At 29.4% G+C, this 17,257-nt stretch overlaps 1 protein-coding gene across 1 annotated transcript in view; it reads right to left on the bottom strand.

Moving 5' to 3' along the window:
* Positions 1–16,409, bottom strand: part of LOC117174701 (protein gooseberry-neuro-like) — a 69,145-nt gene extending 52,736 nt beyond the window's left edge. Inside the window, exons 1-2 of the mRNA XM_033364009.1 lie at positions 16,053–16,409; positions 5,838–6,151 (exon numbers count right to left, since the gene is read on the bottom strand). Of these exons, the coding sequence (XP_033219900.1) occupies positions 5,838–6,151; positions 16,053–16,104 (366 nt within the window). The 5' untranslated portion in view covers positions 16,105–16,409. The remainder of the gene's footprint in view (positions 1–5,837; positions 6,152–16,052) is intronic.
* Between the last annotated feature and the right edge of the window lie 848 nt (positions 16,410–17,257).

Genomic DNA, 17,257 nt, shown 5'->3' with positions numbered 1-17,257 from the left:
ATATATCTAGTCGGGAGTGGTGCTGACTGAAAACAGATGATTTGGAGCGATTCGCGCGCCATCTGTTGGTCATTCTAAGGACTTATTGAACTATCCTCGTAGATAATACGAAATTTTATGTATTTAAATCAAAAACTTTCAAAGTTTTTTAATTAAGATGGGAAAAAGCTGGGACTATACTCAAAATGATTCAAAAGTTTCGAAATCATATTTAAACTTGTGTGAATGTTTCCAAATGTACTGAAACTACTGGAATATTTTTCAATTAATTGAAACTTTAGAAAATCTTTTAAAATAAAGTGGAAATTTGTTGTAATTTTTTAGTTCCTTTAAAATCCTTGTATTGATGAATCTTCTGAAGTCTTTCGAAATCTTCCAAAATCTATCAAAATATTTTAAAATTGATATTTGCCTTTTTGAACTACTTTATATCTCTTGAATTCGGCATGAAAATATTGAACTTTTTTAATGTCTTAATATCTTTAAAAGTTTCGTTTAAAATAACCTCCAAAATTTTTGAAATTTATTAATTGAAAACAGATTAAATTGAATGATAGAAATACCTAAGTTCTTAAGGTAATTTAATAAGTTCGTAATATTGCAATCGTAAAAATTGTTAATGTATAGATCAAAAAGTGGACTGCAATTTTAATATCAAGCAAATTAAAGGATTGATATTATTATATTATAATGCTTATTACTATTATTATTATTATTATTATAATCATGTGTATTTTCTTTTTTCCAAGAATTTCAAGTCGAGGCGAAGAATAATTTGTGCAAAAAAAGTATCTTTTAGAACTGACACGTTTGGGTTCCTTTTTGTGCAGCTCCTTTGGAACCAAAAACGTCTCTAATAGAAACCCCATTTTTTCTGTGATGAGTCAAATATAATGTACAAAAAATTGATAATGCAAATGAGGAACTATACTTTAACAAATAATTCAGTTTCAACAACAAATTATTCAAATGCTATAAAAAACTTGTAAAATAATATTTAAAAGCTAAAACTCCTTATTATTCTAGGAACCTTTACAAATATAAAGAAAAAAAATCTTTGGTCTATTCTTGTGCAATGTCTTCTTTTATGTTTAAAAAAATCAATTTTTTTGCACTTTCGTTGATTTTTTGTGTTGTGTGTGGTAATGTTAAATATGGTTATAGAATTAGGTTTGTGTGCATCAAATAAGTGAATAAGTGAACATCTTCGAATAAATTACTGCACAGATAAAAAACTAACACCTAATAATATTTGTGGTAAAATACAAAAGAATAATGAAAACACAGTGTTTCCAGTTGTATGGTAATTTTTTCAAAATCTATAGAGCAAAGTGTACAAGATTATGTGGGTGTAGGCGGCGGGTATCGTATTAGAGGACACTCGAGTTGCCCCGGGGTCCTCACGTACCCCTACTCACCTCGTACCGCCTCGTGCGCAATATTAAAAAGCTCCATTCAGTGTGATCGCAGTGTGAGATATAAGTACCTATGCAAGACGTTCAATTCGATCGAGGGGTCAAACGTTGGCCGGCGGTACTCACGGATATAGAAAATATAATGCGCCAGGACGAATAAACCAAATCGTCCCCGGGGTTGCTTGTTGCAAGGGAGCTGTGCAGTGTGCACCATTGCGATTACAGATTATAAAGTGACGCTATGATAAAAAAAGGGGACAAAAACATTAAAGTTCTGCTACTAAAATCTCTATCGAATATCTCAATATCTTACGGAAAATCGTCGCCTCAAGCCACTTATACATATTACTCAGGTATGACTTTAAAACTCACGATTGCAAGATTGCAACATTTTATATAAATTGCCCGAAAATCTTCACTCGTAAATCAAAACTCACCTTTTCATTTTTATTTATATTCAAGGAGGTCACAAGTGTCTTAAAATGTATGTAAGAATCCATCAAATAATCAGTCAAAAGTACTGATTCCTATCTTAAAAATGTGCGGTGTATTGTAAGTGTGGTATGGAAAATCTCGCAATGATTGTTATTGAAAACGCTTTTTTTACTTTTTTGCCGTTAAATACAAGCTTTTAAATTATCTACCAAATTACTCAAAAAATTATATGTTTTACGTGTCGGTTCTTTTCGCTGGAAATTAGTATTTTTTAGGAAGAATTGAAGCAGGGAAAGCTAAATGGCGGTGATAAGTCCACTTTTTGAAGAAATTTAGTTTTCTTTAAAAATCATACTTTCTTACATGTATTCAAGTGAAAAAAAAAAGTTTTTAAAACATATTTTAAAATTTGGAAGAATTCAAACTAAATTAATAAACTATACGAAAATATATACGTTTTTTTGAAAATAATTCGCCTGTTATTATAGGATTTTGACCATTAATTAACAACTAGAGACAATATCATGAAAATTATAACAAATAAAAATATGTATATTTCAGATGATTTTCTTAACGATTTATTTACTTTTTTATTTTATTTATTTTTTATTTATTTATTTATTTTATTGTAATATTAAGGAAAGCTAAACAGTGCTAAGCTTATTGACATTTCCATTACATTATTACATGCGCATGTAGCGCCATCTGTATATATTTTAAAGAATTTTGTTTTAACCTTTCCATTTTAGAGGCTTTTTACCTCTCCTGTAAAATTAGGTTGAGTGGACGCTTTGCTTTCTCCGCTTTCATTCAAATCTAAAATTTTCTTAGCTTTTTTTGACCGGAAATTGACTATTCAACCGGAAATAATGAACCAAATTCTCTATTTTAAACAATTTTAGATTATGTTGTTTAGCGGTCATTAATTATCAAATCAAATTTACAGTTTTAAACAACCATAATCGACAGAAAATTTATTTTCTTAGCAAGATTGTATATTTTACCATCAATAGTAGTATTTAAACAAAGTATATTGATACTCAACCACATTTTTTATTGTTATAAACAACTTTGACAAATAAATTCATTAAATAGGCGCTTATACAGAGATACATAAAATAAATTTTTCGTAGCTGAATCGTTTATCATAACTTCAAGAATAATATTTTAACAGGTTATGATGACACTGATCAATATTTAAAATTTTTTTAAACAATTATCATAAGTAAATTCACTAAATAAACACTTTGGGACATCGAATATTTGTTCTTTTTCCGCTCAGTTGTTTATTTTACCCTCAATAGGATTTATTGACAGATAACAACATTTTTACTTTCAATAAAAAATTCTTATAAAAAAATTAATTAAATAGGCAATTTTATAGGTAGAAGATGCATTTTTTAACCAAAAAATTCCTTCATTTTTCTCTAGAGAATAATATTTCAACAATAAAACAATTTATTTAAGACAAAAGATTCCAACATTGTTTTTGTATATAGAGAATAATAATCTTATATTTCAATAACAATAGTCTTTGCCTGAGATTATTTCTACAAATGAATCCAACTATTATTTACTTATTGACAACATCTTTTAAAGAATTTTTCGCTATCTTTTAGGGGCCATCAATTTTCAAAATGCCCATTTAATAAATTTGTTTTTAGTAATTGTTTATAACCATTAAAAACGTTGTTGAGTGTAAATATATATCGTTGAAATATATTAATCTTCCGGGTAAAATAAACATTAGTAATTTAAAAAAAAACGATTTCTATATTTCACAATGCCTATTAATGAATTGTTCATCAGAATAGTTTATAACAATTAGAAATGTTTATTAGAAGTATAAGTAGAAGCTTATGAGACTTACTTATAACAATGGAAAATTGTATTAGGTGTTAATATATCCAGTTGGTTATTATTTTTGGGGGGAAAATAAACAATTGCTCTAAAAAACGAATGATCTATATCCAAAAACGTTTATTTAATGAATTTGTATATCACAATAGGGTCGTTGAATAGTTTACAATGATTGCATTTTTTAATAATAAGTTAACCACTTCCCCATGGGTAGCAGAAAGTGCGATTTAAATACTTTATGTCGGGGGAGAAAAATTCTTATGCTTATCTGATATTGTCAAAATTCCTATTTATTTTTTAAATCAGTCAATCTAATTTACTGATGAAATCAGTAATTCAAAAAATTAATATTTAAGAAAGCAGTTCAAGTTTCAACAAGTAGTTGAATTTAAAAAGAATGAATTTTTGACCAAAAAAATTAATTTTTTACTCAAAACAACAAGATTGATATACGAATTGATATTTCAATCAAAAAAAGTTTTAATTTTAAATCAGAAGAAGTGGAGTTGAACTATCGTTTATTATTGAGTTCTCAAGAAAATAGATGAATTCTCAAACTAAACTATTTCATTTTCAACCCAAAATGAAATAGTTTAATTTTCAAATAAAAACATTAATTTTCACCAAAAAGAACTAATTTTAAAACAAATAGTTTAATTTTTACTAGAAAGGTGAATTTTAAACGAAAGTGATCAATCTTCAACCGAAAAAAAGAAATATTTAATAAAAATGTTCAACTTAATCAATTTAATTTAACAAAAAATATTTATTTTGAATCAAGAAGACTCATTTAAGATCAATAAAGTTATACACTGATCTAATCAGTAGCGCGTCCACTGACTATAACAGTAATTTCGAATGATCTAAACTGTACATTTCATGGATTTAATTATCAATTTTTAAATATGTAATTAGTAAGTTTAACTACTCATTTATTGTTAATTTTAATAATTTATCATTCATTTATTTATTTTACAAATGTTTTACCAATCTATTGACTGAAAATCAGTCATTTCAAGTGGCTATATGATTCAGTCAGTAAGAACTGCTGATTTTGCAGTCAATGCATGTTTGATTAATTTAATCGGTCAAATTTTGGCTGAACTAAAATTAGAGTGTAATCTGAAAATATTAGACAAAGTACATATTACAAATAAAGGTTTTGCCTTCACTGATACAATGTTTTGAAATTTTTAGGCGATTAGAAATTATTTCCTAATTAGTGAAAGGTTGATAAAATACCATTATCTTATGATAATTTCAGAATACTTAAATTTGGACGGTTTTTAGTCCCTGAAAATATGTTACAAAAAAGTTGCAAAAAAGATTTGATTTTTTTTGATAATTTTTTCTGACTGAAATTTATCATTATGCACAGAAAGAATTAAAAAATTCATGGATTTCTTGCAGATTTTTTGTAATTCATTTTCGGGGACTAACAGCAATTTAAAGTTCAGTATTCTTAGATGATCACAAGATAATGGTACTTTTTAAACTTGTACTAATCAGGAAAAAATTTCTAATCGATTGAAAATTTCAAAACTATGTACCGATGTAGGGAAAGCTTTCATCTCCAACATGTACTTTGTCTTATATTTTTAGAATTTTTTGCTCCTGAGATTCTCACTATATAACGTTTATAAAAATTGAAGTCTCTATATTTGTTGGACAGCTAGTAGATTTTTCCCTTGGAATTAGCTCCTTTATTATATCTACAAGAATAATCTCTAATGCAGAGCAATTTCTTCATTGAGGCAATGGGGCCTACTTTGTTGCAGAGATTATCAGTTAATACTACATTAGCCAATATTTCCAGGGTGTATGATAAGATTGAGAGTTGTCATGGGAAATTAATGAAGCAATCATAGGACGTTCATAACTGTTATTTGCGTTCGTGAAAGTAACGAAGTTTACTGATTGTCTTCAGTAAAATATATCGTAACCAGAGGTAATTAAACTCCCTGCGTCTGGCTGGGATTGATTGACTCCTCAAGAGTTCTTAGTTCTCATCAGAGATATATGTTTTGCAACAAAGCAGTATGTGCGATTCAACATTTACTTCCTGATCTCAAAGTATAAAAATCCTAAAAATACCATACATATAAGCGAATTAAAAAATATTTGTACCTTCATCAGCGTTTCCCTAATTTCCCAGGAAAATACTCCAGGATTTTCCCTCTTGATTCCTTCAATTCTCGCTTCAACTTCCGGCGTCGCGACGCGCGGTTTACTGCCACCAATCACTCCCGGCTTTATCGAACCCGTTTCTTGATATCGGTTCAAAATTTTTGACACACATCCATGAGAAACTCGAAGTTGTCTCGAAATTACACAGGGCCTTACTCCATTTGCCGCCATTTCCACAATCTGCCGGCGGATGTGATTTGGAAGAGGACGTCCATTAATAAAGACCCCACCGAGCTGATTCATGCGCCCCTGGCCTGAAAACAAAGCAATAATTCAATTTACTCAAATTTTTATTTTCACAATGGATTATTATATAATCCTAGTAATATTATTCGCGCGCTCAAAATAATATACAAATCTTAAACTATAGATTACACTATGATTACAATTATATATTGTACAATTTAACTCCTAAGTGCTAAAGTGGGTCCCAGGGACCCCGACGTTTTTTTCCGCGGAATGTTTTTTTCCAAAAAGTTTTCTAAGTTTTTACAAAATATTTATTGTACGTATAAATTTTCATATTAATTTTTTCAATATTCATTTTTGTGAGACCCTGGGCTACAATTTGAAAAAATGGAGTTATGTCTATTTAATTCGGAGATATTTCAGTTTGAAGTTTGCTTGGTTCTACTGGACTCTTTCTAGGTGGTTCTCATGGCTTTCAAATTAAATTTATTAAATAGTAAAATAGCAACAATTTAAATATATGTATCAGTATTGAATTAGTAATTGCGAATGTCTCATTTCGTTCCGATATTTTTAATTTTGTTATTATGCTGCATTATTATGCTCCTTATCTTGAAGAACGAATGCAAATTTTTTATTTGTACGATTTTCAAAGTTATCTACCATAATATCTACCTTAAAATAAATATTATGGTAGAGATATTATGCATTTCAAATTGTAAAATATTCAACACTAGATATATTTATAATTTGAAAAAAATTTAATTTCAAGTCCTAAAAAATTTCAATATAATAAACTCAATATAATAAACTATAAAAAATTAAAGACGCAACTCTTGTTTGAAATTGAAAAATTATAACTGTAATACATTTTAGCAATGTAATTATTTTTACTGATACTAACATCAAAAGTTAAAAATTTCAAAGGCCTTTTTTTTCCAAGTATTTCCGTAGTCCTAGAAAGTTAAAAAATTATTGACTAAAAAAGAAAATTAAAGAATAGTAATAAATTAGAAGTCAAATTTATATATAAAAAAACATTGATTTCATTTTATAATTTAAAGGTTTGAAATTGATTCCAAATCATTTCAGATATATTATCAATTAAACATTATTTTATTTTATATGAGTGTGTCTTTAAATTACATATAATAATAAATTTAACTTGAAAGGATTTGTATAGTTTGTTTCGAAAATTAAAATATATATTAATAGTTCGAATTTTGGGCATTCACTTGGTATCGTTAAAAACAACTACTAAATAATTTTAAGCAAAAATTATAATTTATTATTATTGGGATGCCAACATGAGATTTATTATGAAATACTTCAAAACACAATTTACCATGAAAACGCAAATATCTGTAAATCTATGTATTCCATAAGGATCTGACCCAATTTTTCATGAATTTTACGATAGAGACAAGAAGTTTTTTCGAAAATCGAATTTTCAATTGTAAAAAACTGAGAAAATTTGATTGAGATGAATCAGTGTTAAAGTTAAAAGGAACGCTGGAAATTTTATTTGAAAGACGTTATGAAGTTTCAATAAAATTGAACGAGAAATTTATTTTTCACTCGAGAAGCACTTTTTTACATTTTGGACACTAATTATAAATAAAATTTTTAATAAGAAAAGAGAAAATTTACTTCTTAGCTATTGAGTTACTGAATCGATGCAAAATAAGTTTCATAAAAAAATTAGGGTTTGAAAATCTAGAAGTATAAATCAAATTTTTTATTAAAAAAAAGAATTTATAGTTTTAGCTATTGAGCTACTAAATCGATACAACACAAGTTTGATTACAAAATATTATTAGAATTTGAGAAAATAGAGGAAAATTTTTTTTGCTTTGTGCACATGTTTTTTTTTTTTTGCCAAATAATCAAAATGTACGACCTGCGCACACTTGTAAATTATTATTACTAATTTCTGATGGAAAAAAGTAGTAATAAGAAGCGTGAAGTGGTGAAGTCGTGGAGGGGAAGATAATAAATGAATATAGGGGATGGATATAAGATGGTAAATGAATATTCATTATATCTTCCAGTGTAAGCCTTCACCAGTTCACCCTTCCCATCACTATACCTTTTTATAGCAGAAATTAATAAAAATAATTTAAAAGTCTGCGCAGGTGGTACATTCTGATTATTGACTACAAAATGAAAAAATTAAAAATGGGATTTTTTATCGCCGTCCAAAGTTGTTTTTTTATTATGTCCAAACGTGTTCATCGAGCAAAAAAAATTTTCTCTATTTTCTCGAAATCTAATCCTATTTTTAAACTTAACTTCTTTTCTATTGATTTAGCAGCTAAATCGCCAAAAAGTACATTTAAAAAAAAATGAAAATTGGATTTATTATCAACGTGAAAATTCGCGTTAAAGCATGGGTAGATTAAAATAAGCATACTCTCTACATTTGAATTAGTATAAATTTTACTAATTCAGTATTGTAATATTGAGGTTCAACCAAAAGTTTAATGTTGTAAATGTTGTCAAGTACTAAGAGTAATTTACAAATTAATTTTACTCATGTATTGTTATACACGTTTTATTTGAAAATATTTTATTCTTTCCATTACATTTTAATTTTTCACATATATTAGTGTCTCCGTTTGAGATAAGTTTACTTTGAAAATTATAAAATATTTGAAGCTATTGCTATCATGCGTATAACAAACAATATTTTTTTCTAAAACTTGCAGAGTTTCAGTTAAGTAAAAAATGTATAACACGCGTATTTTATAAATAACAGTTTATTTTCATTGAATTCCGCAAACTAATTCGACGCAAGCGCAGTGATACAAGGCGCCCAAATGAGGTATTTTCACTTCAACCATCAGCTAACTTCACTTCGTTAAAAGCTGAGGGGAAAACAATGGATCACATGCATGGTACAAAACTTTATTTCTATAATATCGTTGTAATTTATAACAATTATAATAATTTTATCATTTAATTAAATATAAATTTAAAAAATACATACTATTTTTCAAATACACTTATATAGAAAAAATTATCTTTTATGAAGATAGTAGCAAAATCGGGCAAGATTGAACTAAATTTTATGCATTTGTTCTCTTGTTTTACCCTCAGCTATCTACGAAGTGAAGTTAGCGTCTTGATTTGAAGTGAAAATACCTACTGACAGCAGACGACGGAAACTAGAGAATAGAAAAATTACAAAGTTTGAGAAATTCAACTTCAAAGAATTGTGCGAGGAATTGCTATCATTAGGCATCGACGATGATAAAGTCATCGAAAAATTGAAAGGTAGCAATTTTTAATTGGATATTTATGCACAAAACTATTTAGCATTTTAAAAGTTTATCATCCCTTAAAGGACCTTAGGGATAATTGCGATGGCGGATTTTCCTGTTTTTTTTTCTGTATTTTAAGCATTTTAAGAATTTAAAACTATTCTTTTTAAATTTCAGAAATGTTTGTCAACGTTTCTTATACATGGGAGGAAGACTTTCAACATATGTACTTTTACATAATTTTTAAAAATATTTGTCGAACAGATCAGGACATTTTATTAAAAGTCTTCACAGTAAGCCAAATATATTTAGAAACTGAGTGAAATGTTTCAATTAGACTAAAATGTAAAAAGCTACATTTTAAAAAATTTGAAACAAAAAGTTAAAAAAAAGTACGCGTTTTAGATATTTTCGTCAAAGTTCTTGGTGCACGACAAAAAGACTTGCAAATTATCCCAGCGAACTTTAAAATTTGTTTTGTTAGATTAAGAAATATCAATCTAAAATTCTACTAGATATAAAATATATTTTCTTGAAATTTTTTTAATTAAACTAAAATTCAAAAAGTTAGATTATTTTCAAAAACATAGCATTTTTGTTTTTAAGAGATCCGTAAGTTTAAAGCGTTATTTTTAGTGTATATGAACCAGGTTTACAAATTATCTTGATGAAAATTTTCAATTGGACACAAATGGAAAATTTTCTAGATTAATAAGTTCGCTTAATCATTAAGATCACTGTAATATGTATTAACCAGGAATATGTGCATTATTTAAATAATATTTTATATATAAGTAATATTGTTTCATTTAGAAAGACTTGCGTTTTCAAATTTTTATTTCAATAAATGAATAAGCAATTATTCGATTATTATTATTTGATTATTTATTTCATTATATACACGTACTAAGTAAATTCAAATTTTAAACAATTTCACATTTCAAAATAGCGCCCAAATATATTTAGAACGTAACCTTTTCAAATTAACTGATTTCTTCAATAAAATTATAACTAATCAATCAATTTTATTAGTGCAGTTACATATAACTGATTCAATTAGTAATTTTCGTTTTACTATTCCAATCAATACAATTATACTAATTGTCAGTGACTTAATTCTAGATAAAGAAATTAGTAGAATTTAACTGACAAATCAGTTATATTTTACTAATTCAAATTTAGAGAGTAAGGAAGAGGGTATATTGCAATGAGATAAACGTGAAAGGAGTAGATAAAGCGTGGTGAATGAAAAAATTATATTAAAGAGGGTATATTCGAAGTCAAAAGGAGAGGGGGTACCTGGACAGAAGGTATATTGGCTTGATAAATGGAAGGAAGGGAAAAGAATGATGGATCCAACGAGATATGTTATGGGTGTAAGGGAAAAATAGGAATATAGGTATACGGATTAAAGTGTTGGAGGAAAGGGGGGGGGGTAGATTCTAGAGGACGAGGTACATTTTTAAGGGATGTATGCAGAGCAGTATATAGTGTATAGGACAATGCTACGGGGAAGGTGCTATATAGGGATGCAAGGAAGGGATTGTATTGAAGGTCGATAGATGTGAACAAATTATATTAAAAAATTAGATAGAAGAAGTGGTGAAGAGATGCAGTTGAAAAAGAATAGATGGAAAACAGTATTATACGGAAAAAGGTAGCTCGAAAAGAATAGATGGAAAGAGGTATCTGGAAAAGGATAGAAGGAAAGGGGTATCTGAAAAGGGAAAGGTGTGTAGTTGAAATGGAAGAAGTTATCTAGGAAAAAGGTAAATGGGATGTATGTATGAAGTGAAGTGATAGATCGAGCGGGCTATGTTAATGGGGTAAGGGGAAAGTGATAGTACGAAGGGATAGGATCTGGAATAATAGTAAATAGAAGGAAGGCATTACATTGGAGGAAAAAAGAGAGAGGGTAGATAGAAAGGTTTAGTTGCATAGATACGGGTGGAAAGGGGTATACGGAAAAGAGTATATGAAAAATTGTAGTTGGAAAAGAGTAGACAGTTAGAAGGGGTTAAATGAAAAATGGTAGATAAAAAGATGCATTTGGAATAGAGCAGACGGATGGAAGTGGTTAAATGGAAAATGGTAGGTGAAGAGATGCAGTTGAAAAAGGATAGATGGCAAAGAGTATGCCAAAAGAGGTACTTGGAAAAGGGTAGATAGAAAGGGGTATCTGGAAAAGGAGAGGTGTGAAATTGAGATAAAAAGAATTATCTAGGAAGAAGGTAGATGCGATGGATTTATGAAGGAAAGTGATAGATCCAGCGGATTATGTTAATGGGGTAAGGGAAAAGTGAAAGTAGGGAATGATATGATTCTAGGGGACCGGATACATTTTAAGGAGATATGTGGAAATTAGTTGATAGGAAGACGATATGGAATATGGAATAATAGTAAATATAAGGAAGGCGTTATATTGAAGGAAAGGAGAGAGGGTACACAGAAGGAGTTGGTTAGAAAGTTAAGGGTGGAAAGAGGCATACGTAAAAGGGTATATGAAAACTTGTAGCTGTTGGGTATAGTTTAAGTAGACGGGTGGAAGTTATAGATGCAAAATGGTAGATAAAAAGAGGCAGTTGGAAAATGGTAGATGGAAAAAGTTATTTGAAAAAGATTAAATAGAAAGGGGAATCTGGAAAGATGAGCTGGTAGATATTTTGTTCGATGAATTGCTTTTTTAGAAGAAAGGGGATAGGACGAACGGATTATATAAAGGAGTCAGGGTGAACGGTTAGATGAGAAAGAGTGTAGTGAGATATAGGAGATTAGTGTGAAGGAGGTAGTATTGTTCATAACAGACGGTTGATTTTCGAAAAAAATAGTCAAATTTTATTCAGATGAAGTATGAACCACATAATGAAGGAAAGTGAATTTGTAATGCCTAAAAAAAAACATTTTTTTGAACTTCGAACGACTTTTGGGAAAGATATTACGCTAATGACAATGTTTTTTGGGACTGTTGTAAGGATATCCACCGAAGGCGTAGATAATGCATAAATACAGTAATTATGTCGACGCGTATGTACGCGAAGGTCGATGATACAGGTAGCAATGCCACGTACGAAGGGCGGCTAATTCGACTAATGATCAGACTTTATACTCGTTAGTTCGGGAAACGACCGCAGCACGCCTACCCACGAGCATAAATCCACCAATTTTACGCCTCTTAGACCTTTTTTTCGGGTGATTCCAGCGCTCAGAGTCCGCGGCTTCTCGTTCTGTTATCTGATTTCACGTTTTTAGTCGGGGATCCCCGCGCTAATTTCAAGCTCAATCACTGCCGCTGTTTTTCGAATCGTCGCTCAACCATTTACGTTTTACGCTTACGAGTCCCACCTGCGACTCATCTTAAAGATAAATAAATGTTAATCAGTGTAATCGAGCGTGGCAGTTACATCCTATGAAAATTCTACCATATGAATAAAAACAGAAAATCCATCGTGTGGCAGACATAAATTAATCTATATGTTTTTTTCATTATAATCGCACGAAATATGCAAAAAGACTCTATTGATTCGTTTAAAATATATTATATTTATTTTTCAATTGTTAAACTTTTGGACCGTCAATGAATTTCTACGTGTAAAATATTTTCTGGATAGAACTTTGAATATTTTGAAACGCTTGATATTTAAATATGCACTTATAAATTATGATAAACTACAAAAGAATTAATTTCGTGAATATTACCTTCTTTGTGTGTTGTTTGCTAAATGCTTTAGAGCAATACGCCTTTTTCACTTTTTGTCCAAAGAAGACTATTTTTTTTTAAACAAAAGTTTTTTATACTCGATAGTTCTTGAATATACAAATTGATGTATAAAAATATTATAATAATTTTTTTATCGAAAATATTGCAGTAAAAATTGTTTCCCAAGAAATTGTTAACATATAATGAATATGAGATATTCACTTTCTTTTTGTTTCAAAAATGGCAAAATACATTTTGATTGGAAATTTACTGAAAATTAATAGTGTCGATAAATATAGGCACTTTCTAGGTTCGTTAGGTTAACTTAAAATATTTATACTGCCCTCTCCGAATTCCGGTGAACCTGCACTGGTGAATAATTTCCGAAACTTTCACAAAAATGTTGTGTGAAAACTACCCTATTTTATAGCTAGGAGAATTTTTTTTATAATTTAGGAAAAAATATCGTTTTTAAAATGGTAATATTTCCATTATGTATGGTAATTTTCTAAATCTCTTAGGGAATAAAGATAAATCATGAAATTTTTTTTATTTTCCTAGTTTAAGTAATTTTATCGGTATTAAGTTGAAAATAACCCGAAATAAAATATAGGGAATTTTTCCTCAACCGTTAGTAGTTTTCCTGCTAAACAACTTGAATTGAACAAAGTCTTTTTTCAATATTGATAGAAATTTAAAGTTTTTGTAGGAAATATTTCTATTGTGTAACGAAAATTTCCAAATAAGTTAGAAAATAAGGAAACTCTACAATATTTTGAGAATTTTCCAATTTTTGTAGCAAATTTAAAAGCATGAATTCGAAAATAACCAGAAATAGAAATATAAAAGGGAATCATTTCTCAATTATTGGTAGTTTTCCTGATAAAAAAATCAATATAATATTAACATGTGTTGGAAGAAACTTTTATTCAGTCCATGAAAAATAAAGGGTTCATTTCAAATAAATAACTTCTTCTTTTCTTCATTATTATAACATTAAAGTTATAAAAAAATAGTATATTTAAATTTTAGTATTTGAACTATTCACATTTTTTAAACAATGCTTATATTTTTGTTGTTTGCTATGGAAGCTATTTTGTGAAAAATCCTTATAAATAAATAAAACATTTACCGATTTTTTTAGGAAATTTTCTCAGGATTATTTTCGAGAAAAATCCTTAAATACTTGAAAATTTATCGGAATAGTTATGGAATTTTTCTGAAGTTAGTTCTGCAAAAATTACCGAAACATCGTAACCATGTTTTTGCAGATTAAAGTACATATAGTTGGAAAATTTACAATGTATCTTTCAAAAACATATGGTTTTCGTCTGAGCCCTAAGGTTCCTTCCTTTATTTAGTTATCTACGGAAAAAGGTGGGCATCCAAGAAATTATATATTTGTATTTATTCTGATTTTATTAAAAAGCAATATTCTCGACGGTCTTCCTGCACACTCAGAAAAATGTTTCTTTAAATCAAATAAACATTTGTTTGCCTGTTTAAAAGATAGAATTTGTTTAATTTAAATAAAATTTTTTGAGTTAAACGTTAAACAACGGCGTGTTTGAATCAAATAAGTTTTGTTCAAATCGAAAAAATATTTGTTTGAATCAATAAAATATTTGCTTAACCTTATCTCAAAGAAAGAATTTGTTTGATTGAAATATTTTTCTGAGTGTAGCTATCTGAATCAGTTAAAATTTACTGGAAATCAGTCACACTCAGAAAACCATTTGGCTGAATCAATAAAATTTTTGTTGGTCACCCCATAGAATATTGGTTATTATATGGACAACAAAATATTTGGTTAATCCAACTAAATTTTGTCATTGTATTCACTAAATCTTTTGGTATATATGGAATATTTGATTGATAAAAAAAATTTGGACAAATCAAATATTATGTTGAATCAATACACATTTGTTTCATTTAACCAAATTTGTATGTATATTCAAGAAAACAGTCATTTTGGTTAAAAAATGTTTTTATTTGAGTGCACGATTTGCAGAAATGTCAGTACTTTTCACTGATTTCTTAGTGGAAAAAGTTATTGTCATGCCAGGGAAATAATTTTACTGATCAATCAGTAAAAATCCACTCAATTATCATAGAGAAAATCCTTAAAGATTTGGTTCAGTGACACATGTCTCACTGGTTCCAATTTGGAGAGTAATTTTATTGAAAATCAGTGAAAAAAATCAGTGGTCACTGAATCAAATCAGTGAAATCATTCATATTTTACTAAATAATCTACACTGAAATTTAATAAACAAACAGTAAAATTCATTGAAAACTCATCAACCAAATCTACTGAATCATTAGTGACTCAATTCGTACTGATTAAAATGTATAGATTAAAATTATCCTCCTCAACTGATGTTGACCCTCTAAATGATTCTGAGATCTATAATTGTGAAATCGATGAGTTGTTAATTAAAAATCAGTAATTATTGCCCACCAATTTATAATTTGCAATTAGTAATAGTTTGATGGTAGAGGTAATATAAACGTTAGCTATTAAATGTTATTATAAATGCGATGCAGCCTAATTTATAGCTAACTCACGCTCGTTCACTTCGTCGAGTCTTAATTTATCAAATAGCAAGCGTATAATCGATTGGGGCTGCCTTAATAGCAGTAGTCGATAGGTTTAATTGACGGTCTAATAATAAAGGATCGTCGCGCTTTAAAAACCAGTTAAATAATACAGAACCTATTCTTAGCATAGGTCACTCTATATTACAATTGCTGTCATTCATATGAATAGAGGTGGCCGTCAAGCAAAATCGTTTATCAAACATATCATAATCAAGAAAATAAGTGTCATAATAATAATCCTAAATCTACAAAATAAATTATTGGTACTTTTCCTGATGCGTTTTCCGAAAGGAAAAGTTTTCTTTTAAACACATTCAGAAATAATATTTTCTATTTTCTTATTGAACATGATTAATAATTTTTTTTCAAATATTTTTCAAATAGAATTAAATCTATTAAACCGACCTTGAAAAGGGTATCCTCCAAAAATGGGTCTCATGCCACCCGTAACGTCCATCTTCCTTTTAATCCAATTGGAACTCACACTCACTCTCAAAAATTCATCAAACTAGGCCAGAACAAAATGGTCTTTAATAGAAAATCATGAAAAAAGGAACACTTGCACGTACACTCGATAGTCCAGAAAACAATAAGAAAAGCTCTTCCAAGAAAAATGTCAAAATAAAAGGGAGGGGGTAGGAGGGGGGATGTTTAAAATATGGGTAGGAGAGGGCCTTGAGGCAGGTTTCGCGTGGCCGACTACTGGAGCAGGACGTCGTGGCGACGTTGACGGTGGGTTTTAAAATTTAAAAAATAAATAAAAACAAGAAAACGAAAGCTTGCGTGGCTTTCGTAGCGAAGAGTACCGCGGCAATAACGTGTCAGTGAGGACGCCTGGTCCTTCTTCTTCTCGTGTCTCTGTTGGTAAAAGCAGGGGTTAGGACTGGGGGCACAAGGGGGCTGATTGTTGGGACTGAAAAGTGTATGAGGGGGCCCATCATTGGTGACGCCCTGCCACGTGGTTGGTAACCAAGAGCTTCACAATGGGCGTCTCTGCCCACGGTGCCGCCTACGGAACGTGCCTGTTCTGATACCAACGTGGTTGTAACATATGAGTATGAGATTCATCTATAAGCAACTTTGGTTCCAATGGTCGAGTAGAGTACGAAGTGTATGTGATGTTTTTATAGTGAGTTCAAATCTACCGATAACGAATACAGTGTAAAATTGAAAAAAATGGTTAAGAGTTATTGTATTTTAGATTTAGCTCTATAGTCGTCTCGAAAAATTGGGCGAGTTGGAAAAGAGGATAGACTAAAAAAAATTTGTGATGGCTAGCCAAACTTTTGAAAAATATTGTCCACTCATCCTTAATTACAGTACGAGAGACTTCGTTAATTTTTTTGTAGAGATGTTTTAAGGGAGCGTTCATTAATTAGGTAAAGTTATTTTTTGAGGAAGGAGAGGGATTTCCGAATTATTTCTTACATCAGTTTACTTTTTCTGATTATGCTTGTTTCATTATGCTAATTGCTGTCTATTTTAGTTGTTAAAATTAAAAAGTGTATATACTCAACACGTACTGAACAAATCTGGCTATTCGTACTGAAATTTCGGTACACGTAGCTTTGGGCTTAAAATTAATGTTTATACTATATTATTCACAATGC

The sequence above is a fragment of the Belonocnema kinseyi genome, chromosome 6, assembly GCF_010883055.1.
Source record: "Belonocnema kinseyi isolate 2016_QV_RU_SX_M_011 chromosome 6, B_treatae_v1, whole genome shotgun sequence".
Lineage (NCBI taxonomy): Eukaryota > Metazoa > Arthropoda > Insecta > Hymenoptera > Cynipidae > Belonocnema > Belonocnema kinseyi.
This window is presented reverse-complemented; position numbering and strand designations above follow the sequence as displayed.